This window comes from Taeniopygia guttata, chromosome 7 (assembly GCF_048771995.1).
Source record: "Taeniopygia guttata chromosome 7, bTaeGut7.mat, whole genome shotgun sequence".
Classification (NCBI taxonomy): Eukaryota; Metazoa; Chordata; class Aves; order Passeriformes; family Estrildidae; genus Taeniopygia; species Taeniopygia guttata.
The window spans coordinates 7,029,271-7,054,877 of NC_133032.1; the positions used below are offsets into that span (position 1 = coordinate 7,029,271).

Here is a 25,607-nt window from a genome sequence, read left to right on the forward strand (position 1 = left end):
CTAAATTCAAGGGCATCTTCTGGCCTTTCAGGCTGGCTGTAACAGGAGCTCTGAGCTGAGGACAAGAGATAACCCTGATGCTATTTCACCCCTCGCCTCTGAGTCTTCTACTGCCCATTTCCATGGGAGCAGAATCTGGTATAAACATCTGCTCTCCACTGCAGAGTATCACATACATTGAGTAAAAGGAGCGACAAAGCTTTCTCTGAGTAGCGGAATCTGGTCTATTTATAAATTAGCATGCAACAGAAAAGGAAGCAGCTCATTGCAGGGGGAGCTGCAAAGACAGTCACAATTGGTCTCCAAGTTCTCCTTATCATCCTTCTTTACAGCACAATAACACCAGGTCATCCTCCAAGTGTCCTTGTGTCCAGTGAAAAGCCCTTTAAGAAGGATATTGTTTACTGACATGAGCAATATATGGGCCCAGATTGACCAAGGAGAACTAAAGGACAGCTGTCTCCTGTCCCCTCTCCCCTGCTCTCCCTGAAGGCAGGGCTGGGTTTACCCCAGGTACCTTCTTGGGACAGAATGGCAAAGTCTGGCAGATGGAGACCAAGGGCAGGACACCACAGCTCTGGCGGTTTTTCCCAGTTGTGCCAGAGAACGTCTCTGTAACCTTGAGCACATTCTGTCTCTGTCTTTTCCTCTGTCACATGAGGCTTACTGAAGAGGTTTTATTTGTAATTTAAGAGCCTTCAGTGGAGGATGCCGTGAGCCCAGTGCCACTGAAATCCCTTTCTACTAAGGTTAAATAGGAGTTTGAGAGACCCCAGAAAGAAAAAAAAAAAAATTGTATAATCAGGTGTTGAACACACAGAAAGAGTTCAGGGTTGCTATACCATTTATTTCTCTCCACAATCAACTTTTCTCTGCAGAATTTAGTTCTTCTCTAATTAATGTCCTCAAAACAGAAACAATGCCTTTCCTTAGGCTGGATCACTTAACAAACCTCATGAATGTGAGCAATTCTGATCAGGGACCCTCCTTTTAACATGTCTCACCAGAACCTGCCTGTTCAGAACGAGATGAACACACGCACACACGTACAAGTGTTGTAACAAGACGCAGCTCAATCTAGCATTACATGACAGAGCCAGTGAACTGCGGTACTTAATTCTAGATACAATCAACATAACTATTAATTTGTCAAGTTCTTACTGACTGAAAAAGGAAGATGTTCAAGCTGTTATGGTTATCCCTAAAATGAATGGTAAAGTAAATGCGAGATACAATTAGTTCCTATGCCCAGGAACAGGGATAAACGGAGGCGTTACCACTGCCTTGGCTTTATTCTCACAGCAGCTCCTCTTTCCAGAGAGACTGCCCGTCACGTGTAGAGCCTGTGGCGGCTGATGCAGGAAGATAGGAGAGTCACCAGAGCCGGGCTCGCTGTAGGACAAAAGAACGTGCGATCTGTGACCGGAGATAGGGACTCCCGAGGTGGCCAGTCTAAAGAAAAGCTACCGGATATGGAAAATGAGGGATCCCAAGCACCGTAAGAGGAAGCCGAGGGCTAATCTAAGCCCCTCTCGGAACGGCCCGGCACTCTGGGGAAGGAGGGGCGCAGGGCTGGGGAGAAGCGCGGGCGCTGAGAGACGAGCGCCCTAAAGCCGAGGCTGCAGGGCCGTCTGCTCCTGCCCCGCGGGGACCGACCCCCTGCCCTGACTCCTCAGCACCGCCCGCTCCGGCCCCGCGGGGCCGCCCCGCTCTCTCCCCTCAGCCCCGCTCGGGGCGGGGCCCTCCGGGCAGCCCCGCTCGGTCCCCTCAGCACCGCCCGCTCTGTCCCCGCAGCCCTCTCGGGGCGGGGCGCTGGGGCCGGTGCCTCGCCCGAGCCGCGCCCGCCGTTGCCGTGGCGACGGGCTAAGCCGGGCCTGCGAGCGGCGGGCGCCGAGGGGCCGGGCCGGAGCCGACCCGCGGCTCGGCGCTGCCGGGGCGGGCATGCACAACAAAGGCGGCGGGCGACGCGTCCCGGGCGGGCTCCGCAGGTAGGCAGGTGCGGGCGGCGGGCGGGCGGGTCCCTCTCGGCAGCCGGTCCCGCAGGACGTGTTCCCACCGCCCTGCTGTGAGGGGAGAGCGGCGGGGGAGCGAGCTCCTTCTTCATCCTCAGCCCCGGCCCCGCCGCACCTTGCGGGCGCGGGGCTGCAACAAAGGCAAATGGCTGCGTGGGGAGGGCTGCGGGACCGCTCGTGGAGCGCTTTATGATTTATCTGTGCGCTGGGTCTCGTTCCCCGGGTCCAGCGAGCAGCTCGGCGCCCAGCGCGGGGAGCGGGAGCGGGGGATACGCGCTTCCCAAGCCCTTCCACACCTGCCCGGCTGCCACCTGCCCGCTGCCGGGTCCCGCATGTGCCCGCGCCCCGCGCTCGCTCCTCGCCTGCAGCGGCGGCTCCGCTGGCGCAGCGCGGCCCGGAGCGCTCTGCCCCTGCGCTGCTCCGGGCGAGCCCCGCCGCTGCTCCTGCCTCCTCGAACGGCGCCCGCAGGGACACAGAGCTTTGCATCGGCAGGATAGAGCCTTGGACATGCCTGGCGGCTTTTTGTCCTGTGCAAGGTGGAATACCGTGTGCTGGTACGGTACTAGGCTGAGTTCAGTCGTTGGGAAGGGGTGACTGGGTAGCACCTGGCTCTTTAAATCTCCGAGGTCCCAGTGAGTAATTTCTTAATTAATTTCCATGTGATTTCAGCTCCAAGACACATTCTCCCAAATTCGTGATAGGTTTTAATACCTGAGGTGTCAGCAAGGGCATCTCTTTAAATCCACAGAGCTAGAAGTTTTACTGCATTATTGAAAACAGAATTCCCTGGAGGAAAATCTCTAAAATCTGTTCCTACCATTTATATTTAGACTGCAGCAAGGCAGCACTGGATTCATCTACACTTTAGCCTTTTCTCATTTCCTAGTTATTGTGGCACTGAAAGGCGTTGTAAACAATTCTGCTTATTTGTTGGTATTATAGTAAGGCCTGAGGGCTTGGTAGTGGTTTCTTTCACTCATGGTTCTCAAAATGCTTCACAGACATCAATTAAGACTGGGAGCACTGCTGCACATCTGGGGAGGTATTATTGATCCCATTTTACAGATGAAGGAGTAGAGAAGAGACCTAAAAAGATTTAAGTCAAATTCAGAACCAAAGCACAGATTTAAAATCCCCTCTTCCCCACCTTACTTTAAAAAATTCTCTCCTAATTTCACTGGCTGCTCCATGAGATGGTCTGGGCACTGTCAGCTGCATGTGCTCTGGGATTTTGAGATACTGTTCTTGCATATTGCCAAAAGTGATATGCCTTTAGTGCCATACTGTTGAGAATAATGGTTTCTGAGTAAAACAAGTCTCTCCTATTTGGTTTGTACTGAGGTAGAACCCAAGAGCTCTATCATGAGCAAGGATGTGTTAGGCAAGGCATTGTGCATCCAGATAGCAAAGCATACATAGAACTGATGAGCCAGATACAGAAAGCCTGGGTGTCTGCTGTGGTTTCTTTGGTAGCCTCCCTCAAAAAGAGACATGGTCTCTCCTCAGTGAGGCTCTTTGAAGGGTATGTTGCCAAAAGCAAAATAAGTGACTGCAACTGCAAAGACTCCTGAACCTAGCCTGGTTTTTTAGTCTGTCCACTTGCTTTCATGGACCAGACAGGAGATGGACTGTGTTTGAGATCTGGCTCACATCCTTAGGCATTGCTTATATTGATCTCCTTTAAGGCCTTTAAGTAGAGAACCCCAGCTGTAGTCTCAGATTTAAGGCTTGCCTCTGTAGAGCACTGTACAAGATAACATCGGTAGCCTCAAAGCATTTATGAAGTTTTAAGCTCCTTAAGCTTCATCTGTGTAAGTTAAGCCTACTGCAGACTAGGTGATGATGTACAGCTCCCAGTAGTCAGAGAGGAAAGGGAAAGGAATGCTTTTATGGATTTTCTGAGTTTATTATCCATTGCGAGCTTGCCGAGTCTGATTTAGTCTAACAAGATAGTCTGGAAATCCTGATTTCTTAATATTTAAGTTTGTAGGAGATCAAGTTCCACTTCAAATACAACTCCCCCAACTAAACAATTCCCACCCAACCTCAAACACCTCAGTGATGCAGGTGCAAGAGGCATTGCTGATTGATGCCAGGCAAGATATAGCATCACAGTTGGTTTCTTTCCAGTGTTTCAGAGGACAGCTCTTTTAAAGGAGAGATAGCAAGCATAGCTCCAGGGCCTCCATGGCTGGGCATCAGCCAATTGCTGTCATATCAGATTAGCTCTATGGCACATCAGCACACATTTATGTTAATACAGATGCAGCATGACTGTTCTATAGTATTGATGGAATTAATGTGTTTACCGCCCTATAACATGACTAGTTGAAAGAGAGGTTCTGATTAGAAAATCATGGACTTTGGAGGTGATTTCTTCTACAGCTTGTGAATGGGCCAGTTTGGAACTAAGGAATGAACTACTAGAGGACTTAACCTAGTTTTTATTTTCCATTGATGCAGTTACTCTTTTGGCAAGCTCTTGGGAAAAAAAATTATCATAAAAGAAGCAGGAAGATCTTAATGGGTTTTTTCCACCTTGCCAAGATCCTGTTGCAGTATAACCTGTGCTGCTGTAGCTGCTTCTTGGCTACAAGAAAAGATCGAATCTCCCTGTGCCCTGCAGGAGTGTAGCCCTTGGAACCAGCCTGGAGATTTCCTCAGCTGCCGCTGCAGCGAGCACATTCTCCTTGTCCAGAGCAGCTTGGCAGCAGCAGTCGTGGGTGTTAGTGAGATGAGGAGGCATCACACACAGCACTCCATAGCCACGATTGGAAAGCTTGATGAGTTTCCTGCTCCCATGTCACCTGCCAACATTCAAAGGATGTACCTGTTTGTCTCTGAGAATAAACTGGGCACCTCTGGCCAGCATCTCCATAAGTTTTGCAGTCTCTGCTTCATAATTAGCCCAATCTCAGCTTCCATCTGTTTTTCAGTTTGCAGTGGCCCTCACAGCTGGTTCCTGGCAGTCATTACCACCTTCCAGCACAGGAACAGCTTTAGCTCTGAGTCTTGGGAAGATGGACAGGGCTGGGAGGATCAGTGAGATAAGGGAAAATAACAAAGAGGTAGAAAACAGGTACATGGACACAGAGAGGGAAGGTGGACTGAGGATGTATATGACAATGAGGGCAAAATGAAGTGACAGGTGGGAGGCACTGCAAATCCTGAGTCTTTGTGGGAGTCACAGATGAGGTGGGATGTGGAGGGAGTTGGCTTGTAGGAGCAGGGTGACAGATCTCTGCTGCCAGAGACAGATTGCATTACAGCTGCCAGCCCACAGCCCAGGCTTCAGAATGTTCAGCCAGCCTGAGCCACTGCACAGGGCTGTGCAGCATTTGTTATTTTCCAGACATCCTCCTGTAAGTTACAGCAACAAAGGGTGAGTATCTCCGGGAACTGTGCGGGGGTCAGTAACCTTGTCCACAGTGGCATCCCTGCTAGGGAAGGGCCCTGGGAAAACTGGTGGCACCACAGCAGGCACCAGCATCTGTTACATGAGGAGGAGCGATTTGCTGCTCAAGGACAGAAAGGACAGTGGGAAGTCTGTGATTTCAGGAATTAGTTATGAAAAGCTGGGATCCTTGGGCTGAGGTAATAAGAATATCTGGAGAATTAGGCAATTCCCATATTCATGAGCTGACTGCAGTCCCTTTGCCAAGGCTGTATTAAATACACCAAGGGGCAGAGGACTTTTCTGGCTTTGCTAACAGCTGCTTCAAGGTGAAGCACAAGGGGAAAAAAAATCTCCACTGTCTGCTGTTACTCACTTTGCTGTGTAACATCTCAGGGCCCTTTGCAGACCTTTTGGAACCTTTGTTTGTCTTCACATTCTAGAAATAAATTGTTTGGGAGCTAAGTGGTACCTGTCCTAAGGATTTCTCTCCAGAAAGGGACTAAAGGTTCTAAAGCTTTTGAAAGAAACCCTGTCTTTCTTATAAAGAAAAAATGTTGTGTTTTTAGCTAGAGAGAGTGTCTACGCCCTTGCCTTTTCTGCTGTTGAAATGCTTAAAGATACATGTAAGCAAAAATCAATTTTTCCTTTGGGATATGAAGCTTCAGCAGATGGTGGTGGGAGTTTGCAGGCTCGGTTCTTTGTCAGTGCTTGCAGAAGCAGCCCGACACTGCACTAGCTGTAGATGCAATGCTAGAGCTGCTCCAGTCAGACACTGTGCAGCCCATCTTGTGGCTTCCCTGGCGTCTGGGAGCAGTGCTGGCAATCTCCTGTCAAAAGTAATTTGTTTACCACACAGCAATCCTACTGTTTCTGTAGGCATGTTTAGGAAGCCAGTTAGCAACTGAAAGATGACAGTGGCTTTGACCACAATCAAGTGATTCACAAGACTCAGAGTACACACAGCTGAACTTTTCATGCAAGGTTCTTCCCTGAGGAAAAAGGGAATTAGAGACAGCAGAGACAGCTCCATTCAGACCTAGCGCAGAAGTGATACACATTAATTTCTAGTGTCACAGCCTGTTGCAGTTGTTGTGTCAGATTTATTTGCTGGCTTCTTAACTTGTTGAAAGGACAACTTCCCTACCATTCCCTCAAGTCCTTGCTTATCTTAAGGATTGCTACATCTCAAGTATCTTTCTCAATAAACACACCTTGCAACAGAGGTCTAGAGACAGAGGAATGGGTCAGAGTCTGGCTGGAGCAGAATTAGCACTAGCCATGGCTGGTACTGGATTGAAGCTGAACCCCCTTGACCAACACGGAATCAGTGCCTGGAGCTATCAATCAGCTCTGTGCTAAAATAGTGCTGTTTGTGGTCGTGTGGGTGATCCTTCCAGCCTGCTTCTAGGACTAGGCAGAAGCAACCCCTTCCAAGAGGAGGTCTGTCTTGGAAAAGCCTTTCCAAGAAAATTGCTGGTAAGAGCTGGGGAGGTAACTGCTTCTCATAAAGGATCAATAGAGTTTCACTGCTAATCTGTGCTGTGGTAGTTTAACCTGAAAAAAACCCTCAGGCCTGAACTGAGACCTCTCAGTTACAAGCAGATGAGAGCACTCCCTCAGGAGCCCTGGTTTGCAGTGCTTAACTGTTTTACACTGATGTGCCCCATTTTTTACCACAGCTGTTGCAGCAGCTCTGTTCTCTGTGGACGGTCAGGGCTCAGGTTTCCACAACACAAGATAACCTGTCAGTAAGCCCCAGTGTGGCACTTCTCCTCCTATTTAAGGGCTAGATACAGCTTTGGAAATTGGTGCTTTATTGCAGAAGCAATACCTGCAGTGGGGAGGCCACACAGCCCAGTACTTCAGCTTCCCTAAAAACTCAGTGTTACTGAAAACAAGCATCAGCCAAAGTCACAGGATAAAAAAGGAAAGAAAAAGAAAATCTGTTTTTGAAAGAGGAATGGGTAGGCCGTGGACTCCTTTGTACTGATAAGCAGCCTCTGAGCTGATCAGCTTTTTAAGATCAATGTGCATAGCTTGCTTGTTTGATCTGCCACTGGAGTTTCAGAACACCTTCCAACACGTACAGGAAGAGTCAGTGTCTCATTTCTGGCTCTGAGAACCAGGTCTGCTAACTCAACAGCCAGTCCTGTCTCTCAGTGAGGATCTTCTGCCCTTTATTCTGGGTTCTGTTCTTACCTGGGTACCACAGAGCCATGTTCCCAAGGGTGACAGTCATTGCTTGTCTGTACAGTGCTGTGATATTTCTGGTCACATGCAGACAGTGGAGCAATAACTGCAACACTTTTTATTCTGGCTCTCAGCAGACTCCTCAGGCTATTCTTCGTTACAGCAGTAGCATGAAGTAAATCCATAAAACAGAGCTAACCCAGCCAGAAGCAGCTGCAGGCACTAGCATAGCCCACAACTACATCAGCAATTCTGTGCATATTTACAGCAGTGCAGCATGCATTAGTGCATACCTTAGATATTTTTTTCGTTTAGGATGGCTTTTGACCTCCAAAGGAAGAAGATTCCTATTCCCCCTGGCCTGTACAGAGGGATGAGAGTCAGAAACTTTATTTTCTCTTTGCCTAAAAGCCATTCTTCTACCTGTATCTCACCTCCTATAAAGATCATCAGAGCACAGTCCCTTTTGAGTGAAGTAATATTCAGATCAAAAGTCCAGTTGTACCTCAAGCTAACACTACCTTAAAGAGCAATCCCTTTGAAGAATATATAAATCATACAAATCAACTCAAAGTTGTTGTAATGTGAAAGACAGATGAGATTTATAAATCTGGAGAGAAGGCCTGCTGTTTTCAGATGGAAATTAGAAAAATTAGGGAGGTTGACCACTAGATAGGTACTTATTAAGGGGCAGATTTCTGTTTGCTTTCCTTGCTGGATTGTTTTGAAAGATGTGAGCACCTGTTTTTGGTGAAATGTTGAAGCACATTCTGTGATAATATGGCTGTGACTTTTAAGGCACTGAAGACTTTTAAGAATGGGGATTTTGTGCTTGTCATTGGTGAATCTGAACATAGTTGCAGATGTGGATATATGTTAATACAGTGATTGAACTTCTGAAAGGCATACTGAGGTAAGGCCTGGTCAAGTAAGACCTCCACTTTTCCAGACAGTGAACAAGATCATGGTATATCTGGAAATACAACTCAGTCCATGGTTCCACCTGCAGGACCAAGTACACCAATTTGTAAAACAGCATTAACAATCCACTTTGGATTATCTCTGTAAATTACCATCATTATTATATGATAAACATGTCCATGAGGAAGAGCCCTCAGCAGCACTATATGTGTGCAGACTGGTGTTTACCACACATGGTATTTAGTAGCTGCATCATCCTGCTGACATTGGCGTAGCTTCCACAGGTGGAAGCCAGGCACGGGGTGGGATGACAGGAGATAAGGGGTTCATAAAGGTGAAAGCTGGACAAGCATGCTGAGATGACATCTTTTGCTACACACCATCTATGGGACTTCCCCAGACTGATTTGTTCCACCCAGTGCCTCTCTCTTTTAATGGCAGTTTCCAGCTCCTAAGCCCCGTGAACCAAACTGCATTTGCAGCCCCATGCCACTGTCTGTCACCATCAGTTGCCTCTGTGGGTGCCAGTGTGGCAGCTGCACTGCTGCTTCACGCTGCACTGCTGGGTAGTTGGACACAACGCTGTGTGCAGTGATGAGGAATGTGCTTCCTGTGCTTCACACATCTCCTTCCACTCAATGGAATCAGGTGCTTGCCTGAGTCCTCGGCTGTGGGGCAGCAGGACCTCACACAGAGTCAAGGTGTCAAAGTTTGGCAGTGAGTGCTGCTTCAGGTTGAATTCCTGCCTTATAGCACAGCTCCAGCTCATAATTAACATGGGACTGGAGCAGAGCTGTAATGGGAGTGCAAGTGGCTGTGGCTTTGGGGGAGGTGATAGTCCTCTTTCAGCTTCTTCATCAGGGATGTGTGTGGGTCAAAGGATAAGGAGTTTGTAGGAAAGCACAGAAAGATGGGTTGGGAGTCTTATCAGGCAACAGGATAGCAGAAGGTGCTCTGTGGCAGGAAAAGACATTTGTTTAGCACCTAAGAGAGCATGTAGCACGGGTGGCTGTGCTTAGGCAGGGGGAGGAGAGAGGAGTGCAAAGGCAGCAGGATATGCAGGGGGAGCAGGGAACAGGCAGGATGAGGTGACAGCCAGAGTTGATGAATGGAAGTTGTGTGTTGGCTTGGGAAGTCCTTGAGTGGGAGCCCCACGTACAAATGCCTGGAGCTTTTGAAAGTCAGCACATCAAGCACCAAAGCAGCAGGCGTGCAGCATGACTCCACATGAGGAAGAACAAGCAGCACAATTCCTGGCTCCTAAAGAGGTTGTGCTCGTAGCCTGTCCTATCCACTCTGCCCATTTTGCCATTCCTGCTGCTGTTGGAAATACATAGCATCTGGAAAAAGCAATGCCCTTGTACAGTGCTTTTGGCTTCAGGAGAGCTCCTACAGCGTTGAATTCGCCCCATAGATTTTAATTACTTTCCATTGTGATAGTAATGAGAGCCAGTGGAATTGTACTGATTTTATTTCCTTTTAATTTGTTATGATGCTCTGGATGCAGATTAACTTTCCCAGCTCAATACATATTATTGATTCATCCTGCCTCATGTTGCAGTAAATGGCTTGAAGTAGAGTGGGTTGATTTCACTGTAGCTTCTCCTGGTAGCTCTGTACCCCATGCAGTGTCCTCCTCATGCTGGCAGTAGCCAAAATCAGGTATTCCTGCTTGCTTCCAAGCAGGTTGTTTCCATACATTCAAATGAGGGTAAACCTAGCCTGTGGTACTGCTTCTGGGTATGCAATACAGCTGGGTCTTCCAGCTGCCTTTCTGTTTGATGTACTGACTGTGAGGACAGATGAGTGGTCATTTGATGCAAGTGAGCCTACTCCTAGGCCCAGCACGCAGGGATGGTCCTCAGGGACAACTGTCTTGCAAAGAGAGGAGAGCTGCACTCAGAGGTGCCTTCCTCAGTGCTCCTCCAAGCACACGGCTGCCCAGGAAGCCTTTGGCAGTGGCCAGCCTTCTGTCCCCATGCCCACATCCTTGCTGAGCATGGCTGATGGCCACAAGGTAGTTGTGGGGGTGTGGGGCAGCAGGAAGATGTTTAACCTTATATCCTTCCTCCCAGTGAGGGAATCTGATAGCAAAGCTGCTTGTGTGGACTACACCCTACTGAGGGATCCTCCTCCACTTTATTTGGAAAAAGACCCAGCATGCCTTGATGCAGAGTATTTAATATCTTTTTTTCTGTACTCTTATGTCACTGAAGTTATAATGGGGATGAGAAATTGAGTCTGTGTTCTCTTAATACAAAACCCTAGCAGAGGCTGACATCAGGAGGCTGAGGCTGCTTGTAACTGGGATGACTACAAGATTATCTGCAGTCTCATTAGCAGGAATTTGCTCCACAGGCTCAGTGACACCCCTGGCTCAGTGGAGCCAGGCTGGGCGTGCCACTGCACTGGTGCAAGTGCATGACCAGCCCCAGCAAGGAACCATCTGCTATCTGCACCACACAACCTGCTGCTCCCAGCTGCTGGTGGTTTTCTGGGCCTGGCTGAAGACTTGGTGCTCCACCTAATTGAGTCAGCTCACAGGGCAGTGCAGTGCTTGGAAGCAGTAGGAGTATCTTCTGTCTCCTATGGTGTTCCTATCCTACATCATCCTGGATGGCAGAGATTCAAAGAAGAAAGACAGAAATTGGACTCAGCAGTCCTGCATCCCTCCACATGTCAGCCCATTGGCACAGACTGCAGCAGGAAGCCTGGTGTTCCAAGGCTCATCTTAAAAAGCTTCCTTATCCTCAGCCATGCTCAAAACACTACTTTGTGGTATTCTAACTCTGTGTATCCTTAGAGCATGAAGCCTCTGTGCCCCTCAGCAAGTCCAGAGGGACACTGACTGCATTGCCTGAGTGTCACATCACCAGTCAGAGGCCATTGGTGTATCCAAATGCAGTCATTTCACTGCCAGTGAGTGGCTGAACAGCTCAGGGATTATAGCCTAGTTGCTGGTGATGGTTATCAGTGCCTTGGAGCCATTCCTTGGAGCAGAAACTGAACCTAGGCCAGAGTAGCTTTGCCTGAAATTAAAGTCTGATCAGTCCCTTCAAATGTGAAATGTTACTTGCTTCTCTTGCAAAATAATCCACCAGTTCTGTGAACAACTCTAATGCACAGGAACATGTGCACTGACCCTGCAGCACTGGACAAGACAAAGCAGTAAAGAGGTAAATATCAGTTGATTGTGTTGCACAGCTGACTTCAGGACTTAGAAGCCTATATCCAATTAAAGCAGCCAGGCATTTTACATCAAAACAGTTGAGTCTGGTCTTAACCTAATGTGTGTCAACATGGCTGTTGTAGTTGCAAAGGAAGCGTCAAATTTATCTCAGTGGATCTGCCCTTGCACCCTTTATCTCCATCTTGCAGAAGATGCATTTCCAAATTTTTCTGTGTGTAATTTGTCCATAGAAGTCTGGTGGCAGCAATCTTCTGTTTTCCTTGATCTCCAGAGATATCCTGTGCACCTCACCCACCTGCCAACATCCTGCTTATGTGGGCCCCTGAACCGTGAGGAACTTCTTCACCAACGTCATGGAAGATACTGGGCAAAATATTTGGAAAATGCATTATAAAAGGTCAGGAAATAGCATTAAGCAGAAAAAACTGCGGTGAATTGGGGAACAGTAAAAGTCAGAGGCAGAGGATTAGATCCCAAGCCTTATCATCGTGGAGAGTTTGGGGCAGAATCCTGCAGACCCTCAGCCATGGACACCCATCATGCATTAGCCCAGCAGTGTCACTATGTCCTTGTACCTGGCAGCCCTTCCCCAGGATATTTGGCATTCATTTAGGAGGAGTAAAAGCTTTGGGGCCTAGTGATTCACCAGAGATGGTGCTTATGCTGCCTTAGGCAGAGCAGTACAAATACAAGTTTTTGGCTTAGTTCCACCATATCCTTATAGAAAATAAAAAACCCATTTAACATTTCTTTTTCTTTCTGCTGTATAGACAAAGCCAGGTTTCAGACTTAGCTGGGCCATCAGTGGCACTGAATGTACCTTCAGCACACCACCACCAAGGACAGAACTGGGAGAAAGGCCCTTTTACTCCCTTACTTGTACCCCAGAGAAACAAATGTGTCTCTTCAGGCAATTTACAAACTCTTTTGAGAACCCAGCCACTCCAGTGGCCCCATAATTCTAGCCAACTCAATTTCATGTATTTTATATCTCTTAGGTTCAAAAAACCCCAAAACAACAAAAAAACTTTAAGAAGAACACCCTAATCTTGATTTATACCATTTGCCTGGAATAAGAAGTAGGTTGCTTTGTGCCCTTCTCTTAACTTTTTTTCACAGTTTAGTCCAGGAAATGAGCTCTATCCCAGCTAAAACCAGCTGTATGTTTGAACAGGCTTCAGCTTCCACCCTTCCCCAAAAGGATTTGCATTGAAATAGACTTTTAATATCTTCCTGAAAAAAAATGGGATTGTGTTGGAACTGGTAAAACTCTTGCTTCCCATCTTCTCTTAGAGTCCCTACCTCTCAGAATCACTTGAAAGAAATTGCATTTCCTTCAGGATTTGGGATTTTGTGGTTTTTGTTGTTGGTTTGGGTTTTTTTAATAATAAAATCCTTTACTCTCTCCTCCCAGGGGGAATTCTCTGAAGTACTCTCACCTGAGTGTACCTCAGGGATGCTGCCTTGCTTAGAGAAAATGCTATAAATACCAGCTAGTCTCCTGCAGGAATAAAGCAAAGGAAGCCACATAGCAACTGCTGCTGTCTGGCAGGTCAGAGGGGCACTGTGCCTCCTAAACCAGCTCCCAAGGCAATTGTGCCTAGTCAGCTGCCCTTTCCAGAAGAGAAAAGATGACTCTTAAAAAAAAAAAAAAAAAAAAAAAAAAAAAAAAAAAAGGCAAGAAAAAGGAAATGGAGAAGAAAATGTTGAAAGATCAAAAGCAGCTGCAGGGACAGAACCACATACAGATTTATGCTGGTGGTTGGTAAAAAGAGGCATGTTTGGGTCATGGACTGTTCTTCTGAAACCATAGTCCTGTCCTTGCCACTTCAGAGGGGAAGGCACAGTGTCCCTCAGGGCACATGTCCCTGGGCCATGCCAGCTTGTGCTCTTACACCTGAGCACAGGTGTCAGACTTAAGCTAAATTCAAGTAATTACACTTCAGTTTTAGGAAGCCTTACCTGACTTTCCTTGGTTCTCAGATACTGCAAGGAGAGTTCTTGCAGATGCTGGAAAGTAGTTTTATTTTGGCTTTTTACAGGTACTGGAGCTGAAGCACAGGAATTGGAGTGTCTTGTCTCAGGAGATCAGGGGGCAGACATCAGTCTCATATGTTACCACGTTACAGTGTTCACAGCATCTCCCACTCTGCAGCTGTGAGATTTACAGTATTTGCTTCATTCACACACTTCAGGGTGAGAAGTCACAACTGCAGTTTGTCGCTTCTCCAAATGATCTTAACCTATGTCCACAAAAGGCTCAGGAGTGTAAATCAGTGTTGTGTGACCTCCTGCAGAAAGACTATTAACAGACAGCAGGAAGAGAAAGTGCTGCCTGCATTTCAAGGCAAGGGTGATCTGCTTTTTTAAAACACTTTCACAAGTGATTGATGCAGCAGTATTTTTGGAGAGGAAACCGACAGTCTTCTGGTGGTATGTCAAATGTATCATGATGCCAGTGGTACATCAGAGTACCTTTACCAACATACTTCAGACACTGGCTAAAATCATCTGCTCTGGCTGAAGCAGGAATGGTTTCTGGAAGTAAAATCTGGCTTGAGGAAATCAACAAGGCATCACAATCTCTGTATTCATTAGGCTCTTAAGTCAAAGGCTGTCTTGTGTCCTGCTGTCTTAATGATCTAGAGGTGCTGTACCATCAGCACCTTACAAATTCCTAGGTGCCTGGTGGGGGAAAAAGGGCTGTGAGGCCAGTTTGCATCATCACGAGCTGGAAACAGAGAAAACAATGGACTTCAGGGAGGGTCTGTAACTGTGGGTAGTGGAGACCTCATACCAGTAGCTGAGAAGCAGGAGTATGTTCATTACATCAATTGGTTTTACCTCTTTGTTTATTAACTACAGTTCCTCTGACCTCTGCAGGAAGACATACAGGAAGAGGAGTATCAGCCATCTTATTACAGTGCCTTATTTTGCTGTTGCTTTACATGTTTCTCAAAGGTTTTACCATTGACATCAGCGGAGTTAAAAAGAGCTCTTGGTTCATCAAGTGGGACCAGATTAAGTTAGCAGGATTCTGTTCCAGGGCTTCTGATATGCTTCCAAAACCCAGCCTGGCCCAGACTGTGGGTAATTTGATTTTGCTGGTGCTGACAAAAGCCCTGAGCAGCAGCAGAGATTGCACTTCAAGATCTGTGTACTCAAGTAGTAGTGCCTACTTCTTAGTGTACCAGGCTGATTTATTTTCAAGCATAATAATCAGAAAAGGAAGCCAACACCCTCAGACATCCCTAGCTTGTGGTGAATATTGAAAACTAAACCTGATTCCAGTAAGAATTGTGAAAAATGGAGCCATTATATTCTGCAGAAGTTGATGGCTGAGGCAGAATGTTTCATGCCCTGGCAAATATCAGTGACATTAGCAGGCTGGCTTCCATTTGAGAGACGTGGGTGATTTTCTCAGCTGGATGACCTCAGCACCAGGAGCCAGGGCCTCTCACTTCGCATCGAGAAAACGCTTCAATCTTTAACTAGCCAATCTTTGACTTCATCTTATTTAAAGATTTTAGGCACTGTGCAGTGCTAAAGAGGATCTTGCTGAGCTCCTATTACCTCAGCAGCAGCTGATATGTAATGAATTATTCAAGACTAGCCAGTTCCTTCATCAATTTTAATAAATGAAGTTTTCCACCATGTCCTCAGCAGTGCTGCCAGCTGGGGTATGATGATGTAAGCCCATTATTTCTTGAGGCCTTTTTCATTTGGTCCAGGTTTACATACCTGAGGGCTGTGATAATAATCAAGGGATTAACAGCAGACAGTGCTAACTTGGGGTGGATCTACAATGAGCAGAAGAGACAGCAGAACTCCCCCATCTTTCGGAGATCACAAAGCTCTGTCTTTGCACAGGGAAGTTGGCTTTGCATCTACAGAAACAGACTCAGCTGCCACATGCTGACCCCCAGAGCAGAGTGTCACCCTTCAGGCAGATGGCCTGGACACCACAGCAGCTGAGAGGCACTTCCCATCTTTCACACAGACTCGCTCTCATGGAATTGTTCCTACATCTCTAATATTTCTCCAGAGCAGGCACACTGTAATGTTTATGAACCAGTCCCATTTGGAAGCACCTCTGTGGATCAGCCATCAATGCAATGCAATGCACACATTACCCCACACAACTATTTATGTAAACACAAGCTGCACCTCTCCTGCACTGCAGACATCCCATCCAGGCTACTGATAAACTTCTTCACAGAGCAATAGTTCCCACAGCCAATGCTGAGCTGTTGTAAAGTGTCTTTCCCTGGGCTTCTGCTCAAACTCAACAACAGAAAATGCTTTCTGACACTGAAGTGCTTGTAACACTTTCTGTATGTCTCTTGAATAGACAGGAACACACTTCTCTCTGTTCATTATCAACCTCAAAATTGCTCATTCTGTTTTTTGCTTCTCTCCTGGCCACACAGGACCCAATTTCATAATGGAGTCAAAGGCAAAAGGTGCTCTTTGTCCCCTGTAGAATTTTTTATTACATTGTGCTGCACTGCATAAAGAGGTGAGAAAGGAAGAAAAGGGTCTTTTATTCTCCTCTGTAAACTGCAGGTCACCCAGGGTAGGGTATTTCTCCATCCCAGGTCTTGTAGAGGATTTAGCACTTATGGTCCTTGTCCCCCCTGGACACAAGACATGCAGTTTTTACTGGAGAGGAGCAGAGCATTCAGCCCAAACCCATTTCTACTGTGGCTGCATTCAGCTCTGACTCTTCCTGTATTCAGAGAACTTACATTGTCATTATGACACAATCAGATAGCTGCACTTTACAGCACATGCAAGGAAGGCAGAAATCTCCATAGGTGCTTTTATTATCATGTATTTTAGGAGGGAAGGTGAACTGCTGAGGAGCAGAGAGCCTGGACACAAGCAATGCTAAGAATGAATTGTTTATAGTTCTGGTGATAAATTCAGTGCATGGATTAGTCCATGAGTGTCTAAGCTGCAGCATCTCTGTGGTGCATCCTCTCATGAATGTGCTGCTGGTGAGGCATCCAAGCAAAGCAGTTTATTCACAGAACTGGCACCAAAGCTATGTTTGATTGATAGATGAAGGACAGACCTTGCTAAAGGAAGGTCACAATTATGAGAGATTTATTGATTTGCTCTTTGGGGATGGACCAGAAAAGAATAGCACCTAATTGTGATAAGTATGAGGGTGGCTCCTCACAGTGTATTAAATAGCAATAGCCACATATCTGTGTTTCAAGAAGTGGGAAGGATGTTGGCAGATCCTGTAACCATTGCACCTGCTGGCTCTTCAAGCCTGCATCACACAGACATAGAGCTGTTTCCCATGCCTAAGCCATTCCCCCTAATCATCACACCCCTCATTTCATTTTTGGAGTTACACCATGCTGTTTTTTGGACCCAAAGTATTTCAGCTCTTTTATACCACCATTAATCCTGAAGCTCTTTAATTCTCCCTATGTCTTTTTCTCCCCCATCAGTTTTGTGCAACTCTTAGCTTGTCATTTTTATTTACTACTTTCTACTTTCCCAGTGTTTACACACATAACATGCTTGTTTTCACTTTCCCAATAAAAAAGAATCCTATTTTTTTTCGAACCAATATATTTGCTTTCCTCAGCCACAGGACTGTGTCTATTTGAACATTTAGGGAGAAAAAAAGTTCCCAATTATCCTTTGTATTTTTCTACTCAAATTTCCCTTTATTACCTGGCTCAGTTGTTTTCAGCTCTGAAACTGACATTTTAGAGTTGTAATGAGGGGTAATTGGTTTGCATGGGGCTCTGTTGGCACACAGCAAATGTAACTGTGTAGTGATCATTGGTAACTAAGCAACCAGTTATGTTTTATTTCTGTGATCAATTCCTTGCTATCTGTCAAGATTAAGTCAAACACAGCATGTGTCCACAAGGGATACAACAATCTGTGGAGTTAAGAACCCATCATCTAAAAGACTAAGAGCAACAGCAGCACAAGGCCCCTGACTTACTGCTCTGACTGCAGTCTCTTAGAGACTTGGAACCTTTTTCTTCCAATGCATGGGAAAGTTTAATGGTCTTAGAGTCTTGATGGTTTAAGTAGAAGAAGTTCATTGGCTGCCACATTTTATTCCCACAATTCAGGCAGTGACAGCCAACCTATATTTACCTTTATCTGTTACAGCAAGTTGTTAACATTCAGAGACTCTCTTTGATAGTCAGAAAGTCAAGTGGGACAGGCTTGAATTGCTTTGCTCCTACATCCTAGAAGGCCACCCAGCAGTGGTCACTGCAGGGGAGCTTCAAAAACTCCTGATTTTCTGCTCACTCATTCTATGGGAACATTTGTTTCTTCTATTTGACTGTGGTTTATGCTTACCAATGTCAAGGGCTTGGAAAACTCCTTATCAGGAAGCAAGTAAGGATGGACATCTCCAGGAAGGAAGCCAGGTGGAAGCCAGATAACAGGGCAGGTTGAGACAGGAACCTTGGAAAAGGGGCACAGTCCCACTGCACCTAAACAGGAAGGGGAGACTGAGTTCCATGATTGGATCATTTGTCATCCAACAGAGAAACTTATAGTTCCAACACAGCTCTGATGTCACCAGAGAGGTAAAGCCAGGCAGGTCAGAACAAGCGCACGCAGCATAAGCCAAGTAAGGGCCAGGGCAAGGCCTTGAATGCAGTTCCCAGGCCAATGGGTGGCAGGACCAAGGGTGAAGGTCCCAGATGAGACTGGTCAAAGTAATTGGTGGCAGCTGTACAACACTCTTCAGCCTAAGCTTGGATCTGCTCTGCTACCCAAATTCTGTTCCAGAGAGATCACTAGGAGACATTTCATAGAAAAGAAATCCATTTTAGCTTCATGCAAGAAAGAAAACGTGGCCCATCTGGAGCAGTTTGTAACAGCTCTTCCACCACTGTCTAAAGCAAATATTATATGGTGCTTAAAAAGAAATCTTTAGAAGCTCCATCTCCAGACTCAGTTTGCAACTTATCCTTGTTGCTGCTTGCTGAAAGGAACCGTATGGATTTTGTACTGAATGTTGCATAAATGCTAGTATGCAAGTACATTTAGAGGTGGCATATGGGCAGTAGTAAATGGAAGTGAGTGAGGTTTTTGGTTCAAATTACACAGGCAAGTTCAGTGAAGCAGATGCGCCAGTTCGTTAGTCAGGAAGCTTCATTAGCTGGAGTCCCAGGTTCAGATCTTGATTGGGCTCTTTTTCTGCACTTGCTTGTGCTGGCTGATTTTTTTCAACAGATATAGATTTTTTTTTTTGCCAGCAGATGTAGAAAATTTAAAGACTTCAGACATTGTAAGAAAAATCCCACAACATACAGTCTGATCTGGGTTATACGGTAGACCAGTCAGAGAAGCAACCTTTATTCTTTGGGGTCCTGTAGGTACAAAGGTACATGTCAAAGTTATTTGTGTCAATTTAGAAAACTTACATTGTAGTCTAGTAGCTGACAGAACAGCCTAATATAGCTAGTAGATGTAGCAGATTGTTTCTCGGGTTTTTTGTTTGTTTGTTTGTTTTTGTTTTGTTTTGTTTTGTTTTGTTTTTTTGGGTTTTTTTTAATCCTTGCAGAAAACCAGAAAGTCCTGGGTATGTGGGAGTTTGGGCTTCAGTGTCCTTGGTCAGGGAGAGTGGCACGCAGAATTCATAGTGGCACAGTGTGTCACAGCTCCTGTTGTGCCTGACCCAGTCAGGGAGCAGGAGCTTTTTCTGTGCTCAGGCAACAGGTATTTGAGCTGGATCTGAAAATTCTGCACTGAGAGCTGGTATCTGCATGGTAACTGGCTGTGTTAAACCATTTCCTAATTTACTCTTTTTTATTTTTCAGTGTTTGGGGAATTTACTCATAGAGCCTTAAGCAAAAAAAAAAAAAGAAAAAAAAATCCAAGTTGAGCAGAGATGGAAATTTTTCATGAAGCTGTAGATAAGACATCCTCTTTGATAATAATACTACAATTTTATCTGCTCTGATTAAAAGGTTAATTAGATTTAGACTTCTTATGCACAAAGAAAAAATCCTGACAGAGTTTTGCAACTTGCTCAAAGGTTGTCTTACATCTAATCCACTCTAGTTACTACAGTCCCCTGTTCTGTCACAGCCTGATGCCTCATTTTTACAGCCTCACCTGCACATTAAACAGCAGCCATAAAGCATTTTGCCACTGGTCATACCAGCTGATGCTTCCTTTTTAAAGCCTACTCATTGCATCGCGTGCATTTCTCTTTGCATAGGGAAGTAGTTAGCTTTGAATGTCACCCAGTCCTATGGAGGCAAGTGGGAAGATGGATAATCTTGGCAGCAATCCATCCATCTGTTCATCTGCCAACCCTAATGTTTAGCTTTTCAAGCTCCCAGTTGTCTTAAATAATGCTGACCTACAGGGTCTGGGGTGGGAAATGTCACATAGCTCATTTAGTCTTCCATTTCTTAAGTGGTAATTAAACTTTCTGAGGTGTTATAGATACATGCAGGAATTGTTGATGGACAGTACTTATGAGGTTGAGATTAAATTATTTTCTGAGATGCTGTGTTGCATGAGACTCTTACCACAATATTGGCTACAGCATCTCCACTGTATCTTCTCAGAGTAGTCCTTAAAAAAGGTGTTTACAAAGGAGTCCTGCCTGTTTCCCATGAGGGGTTAGATGTCTGCATAGACAATGTTTCCTCTCTTTTGATTGGTATTGCAAAGTTTTATCAATTGTGTGGTTTTGCCTCCTTGCTATGCAGCTTTGGGTAGGTGCATGTACTTTGTGACAACCACAAAGGCTGCAAACACTGGGTGCTGTGTTATTAAAAAAAACCCTGCTGCTTGCCTCCAAATCTGCCTTGATGCTCTTGGTTTAGTTTTTAGCACTACATTGGTAAAATAAATGTGCATGCAAGAACTCTTATCAGCTGCTATGATCTGTGTCTTATTTTTTCCCAGTTGTGAAAAAAATAAGGGTTAACAAGAATGTAGTGACCTTCTTTAGGCTCTTGGAATATTTTGCAAAATGGCATAGAAGTAATGATACCTTACTCAGGCTGTAAGAACCCAGAGCTGGTTGGAAACTGCCAGCTTCAGACCCTACTGGCATAAGAAGTGATATGGAGTGTCTTGTGATTCTGGTTCAGGGTGGGTCTTCATTACACTGAATGCTCTCTATATGATGTGGCAAATATTTAAGACCAGCAGCACATGGAGAAGGAATCTTATTCACTATCCTTCTCCCTCACTCTCTTAGGAAGAGCTGCAAAATTGCTGCGTTTATTCTTTTCTTCACCATGTTACGTGTGCAGTTGCAGACCTGCACTGCATGAAGATGCAGCTTGCACAAAGTATCCAGTACATCTTAGCAAATAAAAACATTTTCTTACATCTGGCTTTAAACAAAGGGGCATGTTCTGCCTCCTCTTCCATTACCTTTCACTATAGTGTAGGGTCTGGCAGAAAACCAAAAAGGAAGAGTCCCATGGCAACGTTGGTAAGTTAGAATACATGGATGTGGCTAGGAACGTCCCAAGAGTATATGTGTTGGTACTAATCAGTCTTAGAATTTGTTTCTTAATGATGACTTTAAAACATTTCCAGTAAACCATGACATGACATGACTAGGGAAGACATGTGTGGTGAGAAATCCCATGAATCTGTACTGCCTCCAGTCTGATCTCTCCAAGTCCTTTTCCCATGGGGTCACCTCTGTGTTAATGCTGGTGTCAAATGCAGCCCAGAGTGATTCTCCTATCTTGAACATATCTGATGTATTTTTAAGTCTTGATGTTGTGATCTCAGAAGCTTTTGGTGACCAGCTGTTTAGGGCAAATCACACTTGGAAAGCTGCCCTGTGGAATGTGTGCTCCTCCCAGCATGCTGGAATTTGTGCCTAAAGACATTTATCCATGCACGTCCAAGTGGAGGAACCCAGAGCTCCAGCCCAGTCCAAATGCCATTTCTGCTCAGCCCTAAGCTGCTCTGGGCAGTTCACTGCCTGTTGAGTCTCTGCAGTCACAGAACTGTTAGCAGAAAAGTAATAGCTGCAAACACAGCAGAACAGCAGTTCCCCACAGGCAGAGACCCTATTTCAAGAAGCTTTTATGTTCACCTTATGTCTTCCAGTGTAGTAAACCAGTTCCTTGTCTGTCCCTACTGGTTTGTGGTGATACCTTCTTCCTTCCATCCATAGCACTCACAGCCCTCTGTCCCCTTGCTCATACCTGGGGAAAAGGCAGACACTGCAGCTGGCTGTGTGTTCTCCACCCTGGCCAGCAGTAGGTCAAACAGAGCACTTAGATGTGCTAATTGCAGGTCACAACATTTCCTACAGGGAAGTCATCAGCTGGAGTTTTCTCCAGCCATCAGTGTTCCTAAAGCCTCTTGTATAGATAGGCAATCAAGAGGAGATAGAAAAAGAAAATCCAAGTAATTTCCATAGCTAATTGAAATGGAGGGGAAGGGAAGAGGTGCAAAACCAACTTGAAAGGGCAGTCTTTGCCTTTGATAATCAACTGGGAAAAATAACTTACTGGAGCATTGAAGAATATGAAGCAAAAGTAAATAAATGATGCTGTCAGTGTGATCAAAGGGTTGCTATACAAGAGAGACCCTCTGTCAGTGCTGGTCCGGCCTCCATGTGCTTAGGAACTTCGCTCAGTAAATTTGATGAACAGCTACATGTAATGTGGAGAAAGAAACTGAATTTTCCTCTTGGGATCTGTTCCTGATGTGCTTTCAGACTCTGTTGGCCATTAGAACTAGGGATATCAAAAGATGCAAAAGATAGGGGCAGGGTAATTTCGTTTCCAGTTCCTGAGTACAATGGAGGCAAAGGATCTGAGCACATTGACACATCCATTGGATCTGATCTGCACTGGGGCATTTACTGGGAAAACTATCCATGTAATGGTATTGCTATAGATAATGCTCCCCTGTGGATTTAATTCTTCTGTAATAACAGATCTAAACAAATAAAAACTTTCTGGATTAGTAGTGCCTGTTAGGTGATGGAATGATACATGCCTGGAGTGGTACTACTGTTAAGAATAAAAGGTTCTTTAGTACTTTAGTACTTTAGTACTCCTAGACATAAAACAAAGCAGAAAAGATAAGAGTCTTTGCTAAGACAAAAAGCATAGTCTAAAATTTGCTAATCATACTAAAATCTCCCCCCAAACAAGGCATCCTGCAGTTTGTGCACTCCTTGGTGAGCTTAGATAAATAGCATCTGTAGAGAAAGAAGGAGTTCCACTGGAGTTTTATCACTTCTTCATTAATGTGACACCAACATGAATTAGCAATGATTTTCCCAAAGAAAGCAAGCTCACAGAGAAGTGTTATTTTAGCAAGATGGCCCCTGTGCCCCAAATCCCAAGAACACTTGTGCAAAGTGAAAAGACCCAATTGTGACTGGAGCCCAGCCTGTCATTTCCAGTGGTCACTTGGCTGGGATGAAAGGTGACAGGTTGCTCTAAACTGCATATTGCAAAGTAGGAAGCCAAGAGAGAGCCCATGGCACCGCCTTCAAAGAGAGCACAGCACTGAAATAGAGCAAAAAACTGCAACAGTGGTTTTTCCACGCTTGAAACAGCTCTGGAGAGGCAGGAAGTTCCCAGTGGCTATCGAGGCTGCTGAATGAAATTGTCACTTGCGATAAGGCATCCTGAGAGCTGGGGGAAATCCTGGCTCTGTGCCCACTGGCACAGGTCCAAGTGATTTCACTGGAGCCAAGATATTTATTCTGTATGTGAAATGAATTGCCAGGGTGAAGCTGCAAAAGTAATGCTTAGTAATGAAATCCACTTGCAGCACTGCACCTCTGCACCAGAGCCCTGCTGCAAGCAGGAGTGTTTGCACTGGCTCTGGGGAGCACTGTGCCGTTCTTGTAGGAGGCAGGAGAAGGCAAGAGGTGTGAAGTGCCACTGAATTCATCAAGTATGTCACACAGCTGCCCATTTGTAGGCAAACTCACATTTTTGTTGACCCACTTTTATTGTTTTTTTGCTAGCTTTCACAGGATTCCCACCAACACCATGGAGTATCCATCAATATCACCATAGCAACAAGAAGTCATTAATGGTATCCTGCCTATTGACAGTCAGAATCTACAGGGTGCTGATCTGGGTGGTAAGCCATCACCATCAGTTTCAATGAGAAAGGAAAGAGCTCAGGGTCTCTGTGGAATCAATCCTTTCATTCTCCATCCTCTGCATCTCCCCAGAGAAGTCCTGCATTGTGTAATGGCAATAAGGGACATATTTCTTCCCTTAGCAAGTTCTGTGCAATGTGTGCTTAGGGAACTGCTGCCAGGAAAAGATGGGGCTGGATTTGTTGCACAAGCAGGGATAAACGTGCCTCTCTTGGGTTTGTTTGCATGGGGCTGTGGTTCTGAGAGACACTTTACATTGCAAATAAGCAACTTATCCTGTAAACCTCCAGGGAGTTCAGAGCAAAGCGGGAGGCTTGGGGGCCAGGAAAGGGGAATGGCAGGCTAAACTGTGAGAAGAGATAAAAGACATGTCATATAATTCTACTAAATGGTGAAGGAAGGGAAATTCTCAGCAGGTGTAAATTAGCATTGACAAGCAATGCTGATTTACACCCAGCTCATGGTCTGGTCCACAGTTTAATCAGCTGAAAAGCATCAGCATCTGAAAGGGAGGGGGTTGCTTAGAGATGCCCATGGGAGGAGTTGAAAATCTGTGACAAAGAAGAAAATAAATTCTCTTTGGTAGGTAGGGAAGAGCTTGTGATGTTCCTTGGGACTGATGCAGAGGCGGAGCCTGGCCAGCTGCACCAGCTCCCTGTCAGGACTCCCACTGCCTTGTAGTGGGCAACATGCAGTGCTGGACCATCTGAGGATACATCCCTCAGCTGAGACAGGCGGTGGGCACAGTCCTGCCTGGTTTTCTCTAGAAGCACTGCCAAGTGCCTCCAGAGCCAAAGGAACAGAAAGTGGTACTGCCCATGGCCATCCTTGCCCAGCCAGGACTACTGGCACTGCTGTCATCCACATTTCCTCATGGCAAACCTGCCTCTGCAGCAGCAGCTTTGGGATGTAACCAAGCAAGGTGTAGGATGAGCTCATACGTGTTCCTCACCGTTCTCAACACCCCCCTCCTCCCCCAGGATCTCTTTCTGATGGAAATGTGCTGGCATGGAAGAGCTCTGCTCATCCACCGACCCTAAGCTTTGGGGAGCACTGGAGTGACTTCTAGTGCAAAATTCACAAACTGGGGTCAACAGAATTAAGTTGTGGAGCTTCTTTCCCCACTAGTGAGATGGGAGCCAAAGTTCATATTGCCTGGTTGGAAAGACTGATGCAGTATGCCACTGGTGCACTCAAAGTTTAACATTTGTGGCTGTGCTGCAAAAAACATTTTCCTAGTACAAGGAAGGGAGTAGGAACTTTGGATGTACAGCTTATTCTTAGAACTAGGGTGTGATTTCTTTCCTGTGCCTTATGCACTTTAAGGATTAGGCTGAGACTCTGGGGACAATTGTAGAAAAATGAAGAAGGAATACCCTTCAGCCACCCTGAGAGAGCCAGCTGCATAGGACTGGTTTCTGTTTTCCTTCTGGGAAAAAAATAAAAAAATTACTTGATTTTATTTTTCCCAGTAAGTGTGACTTAGATTTTTACCTCTTTCTTGCCAGAAAGTGAATGAAAATGGTGAGTTGAAATGCCGGTCTTCAATGCACAAAAGATGACAACATTCAGCTTAGGTGAGGGCTCTGCTGATCCTCCTCACATGCTGCAGGGGGAAGGGAGCAGCCAACCCTTTCCTGCTACTGACTTGTTTTACGTCTCCCTGTCACTTCTCATACTCAACTGATCCATTGTGCCCTGTTTTTTGCACAGTCCCTTCTGCCTTCCTCAAACACATGCAGAGAGGATCAAGACAGTTTTAGATGATCTGAGGTGTAGTTCCCC

At 45.7% G+C, this 25,607-nt stretch overlaps 1 protein-coding gene across 5 annotated transcripts in view; it reads left to right on the forward strand.

Moving 5' to 3' along the window:
• Positions 1 to 1,316: 1,316 nt before the first annotated feature.
• The window catches only part of LOC100223706 (uncharacterized), a 45,513-nt gene continuing 21,222 nt past the window's right edge, over positions 1,317 to 25,607 (forward strand). For 2 of the 5 annotated variants that reach the window (XM_030277165.4, XM_012574946.5), the window contains exon 1: positions 1,636 to 1,988. Coding sequence is in view for 2 of the 5 variants with exons in the window: in XM_072932013.1 (XP_072788114.1) it covers positions 2,202 to 2,566 (365 nt within the window). In the remaining 3 variants the exon portion in view is untranslated. Of the gene's footprint in view, positions 1,499 to 1,635; positions 1,989 to 2,024; positions 2,567 to 25,607 lie in introns of those variants that run through there. The other 3 variants (XM_030277169.4, XM_072932012.1, XM_072932013.1) reach the window with 3 other exon arrangements.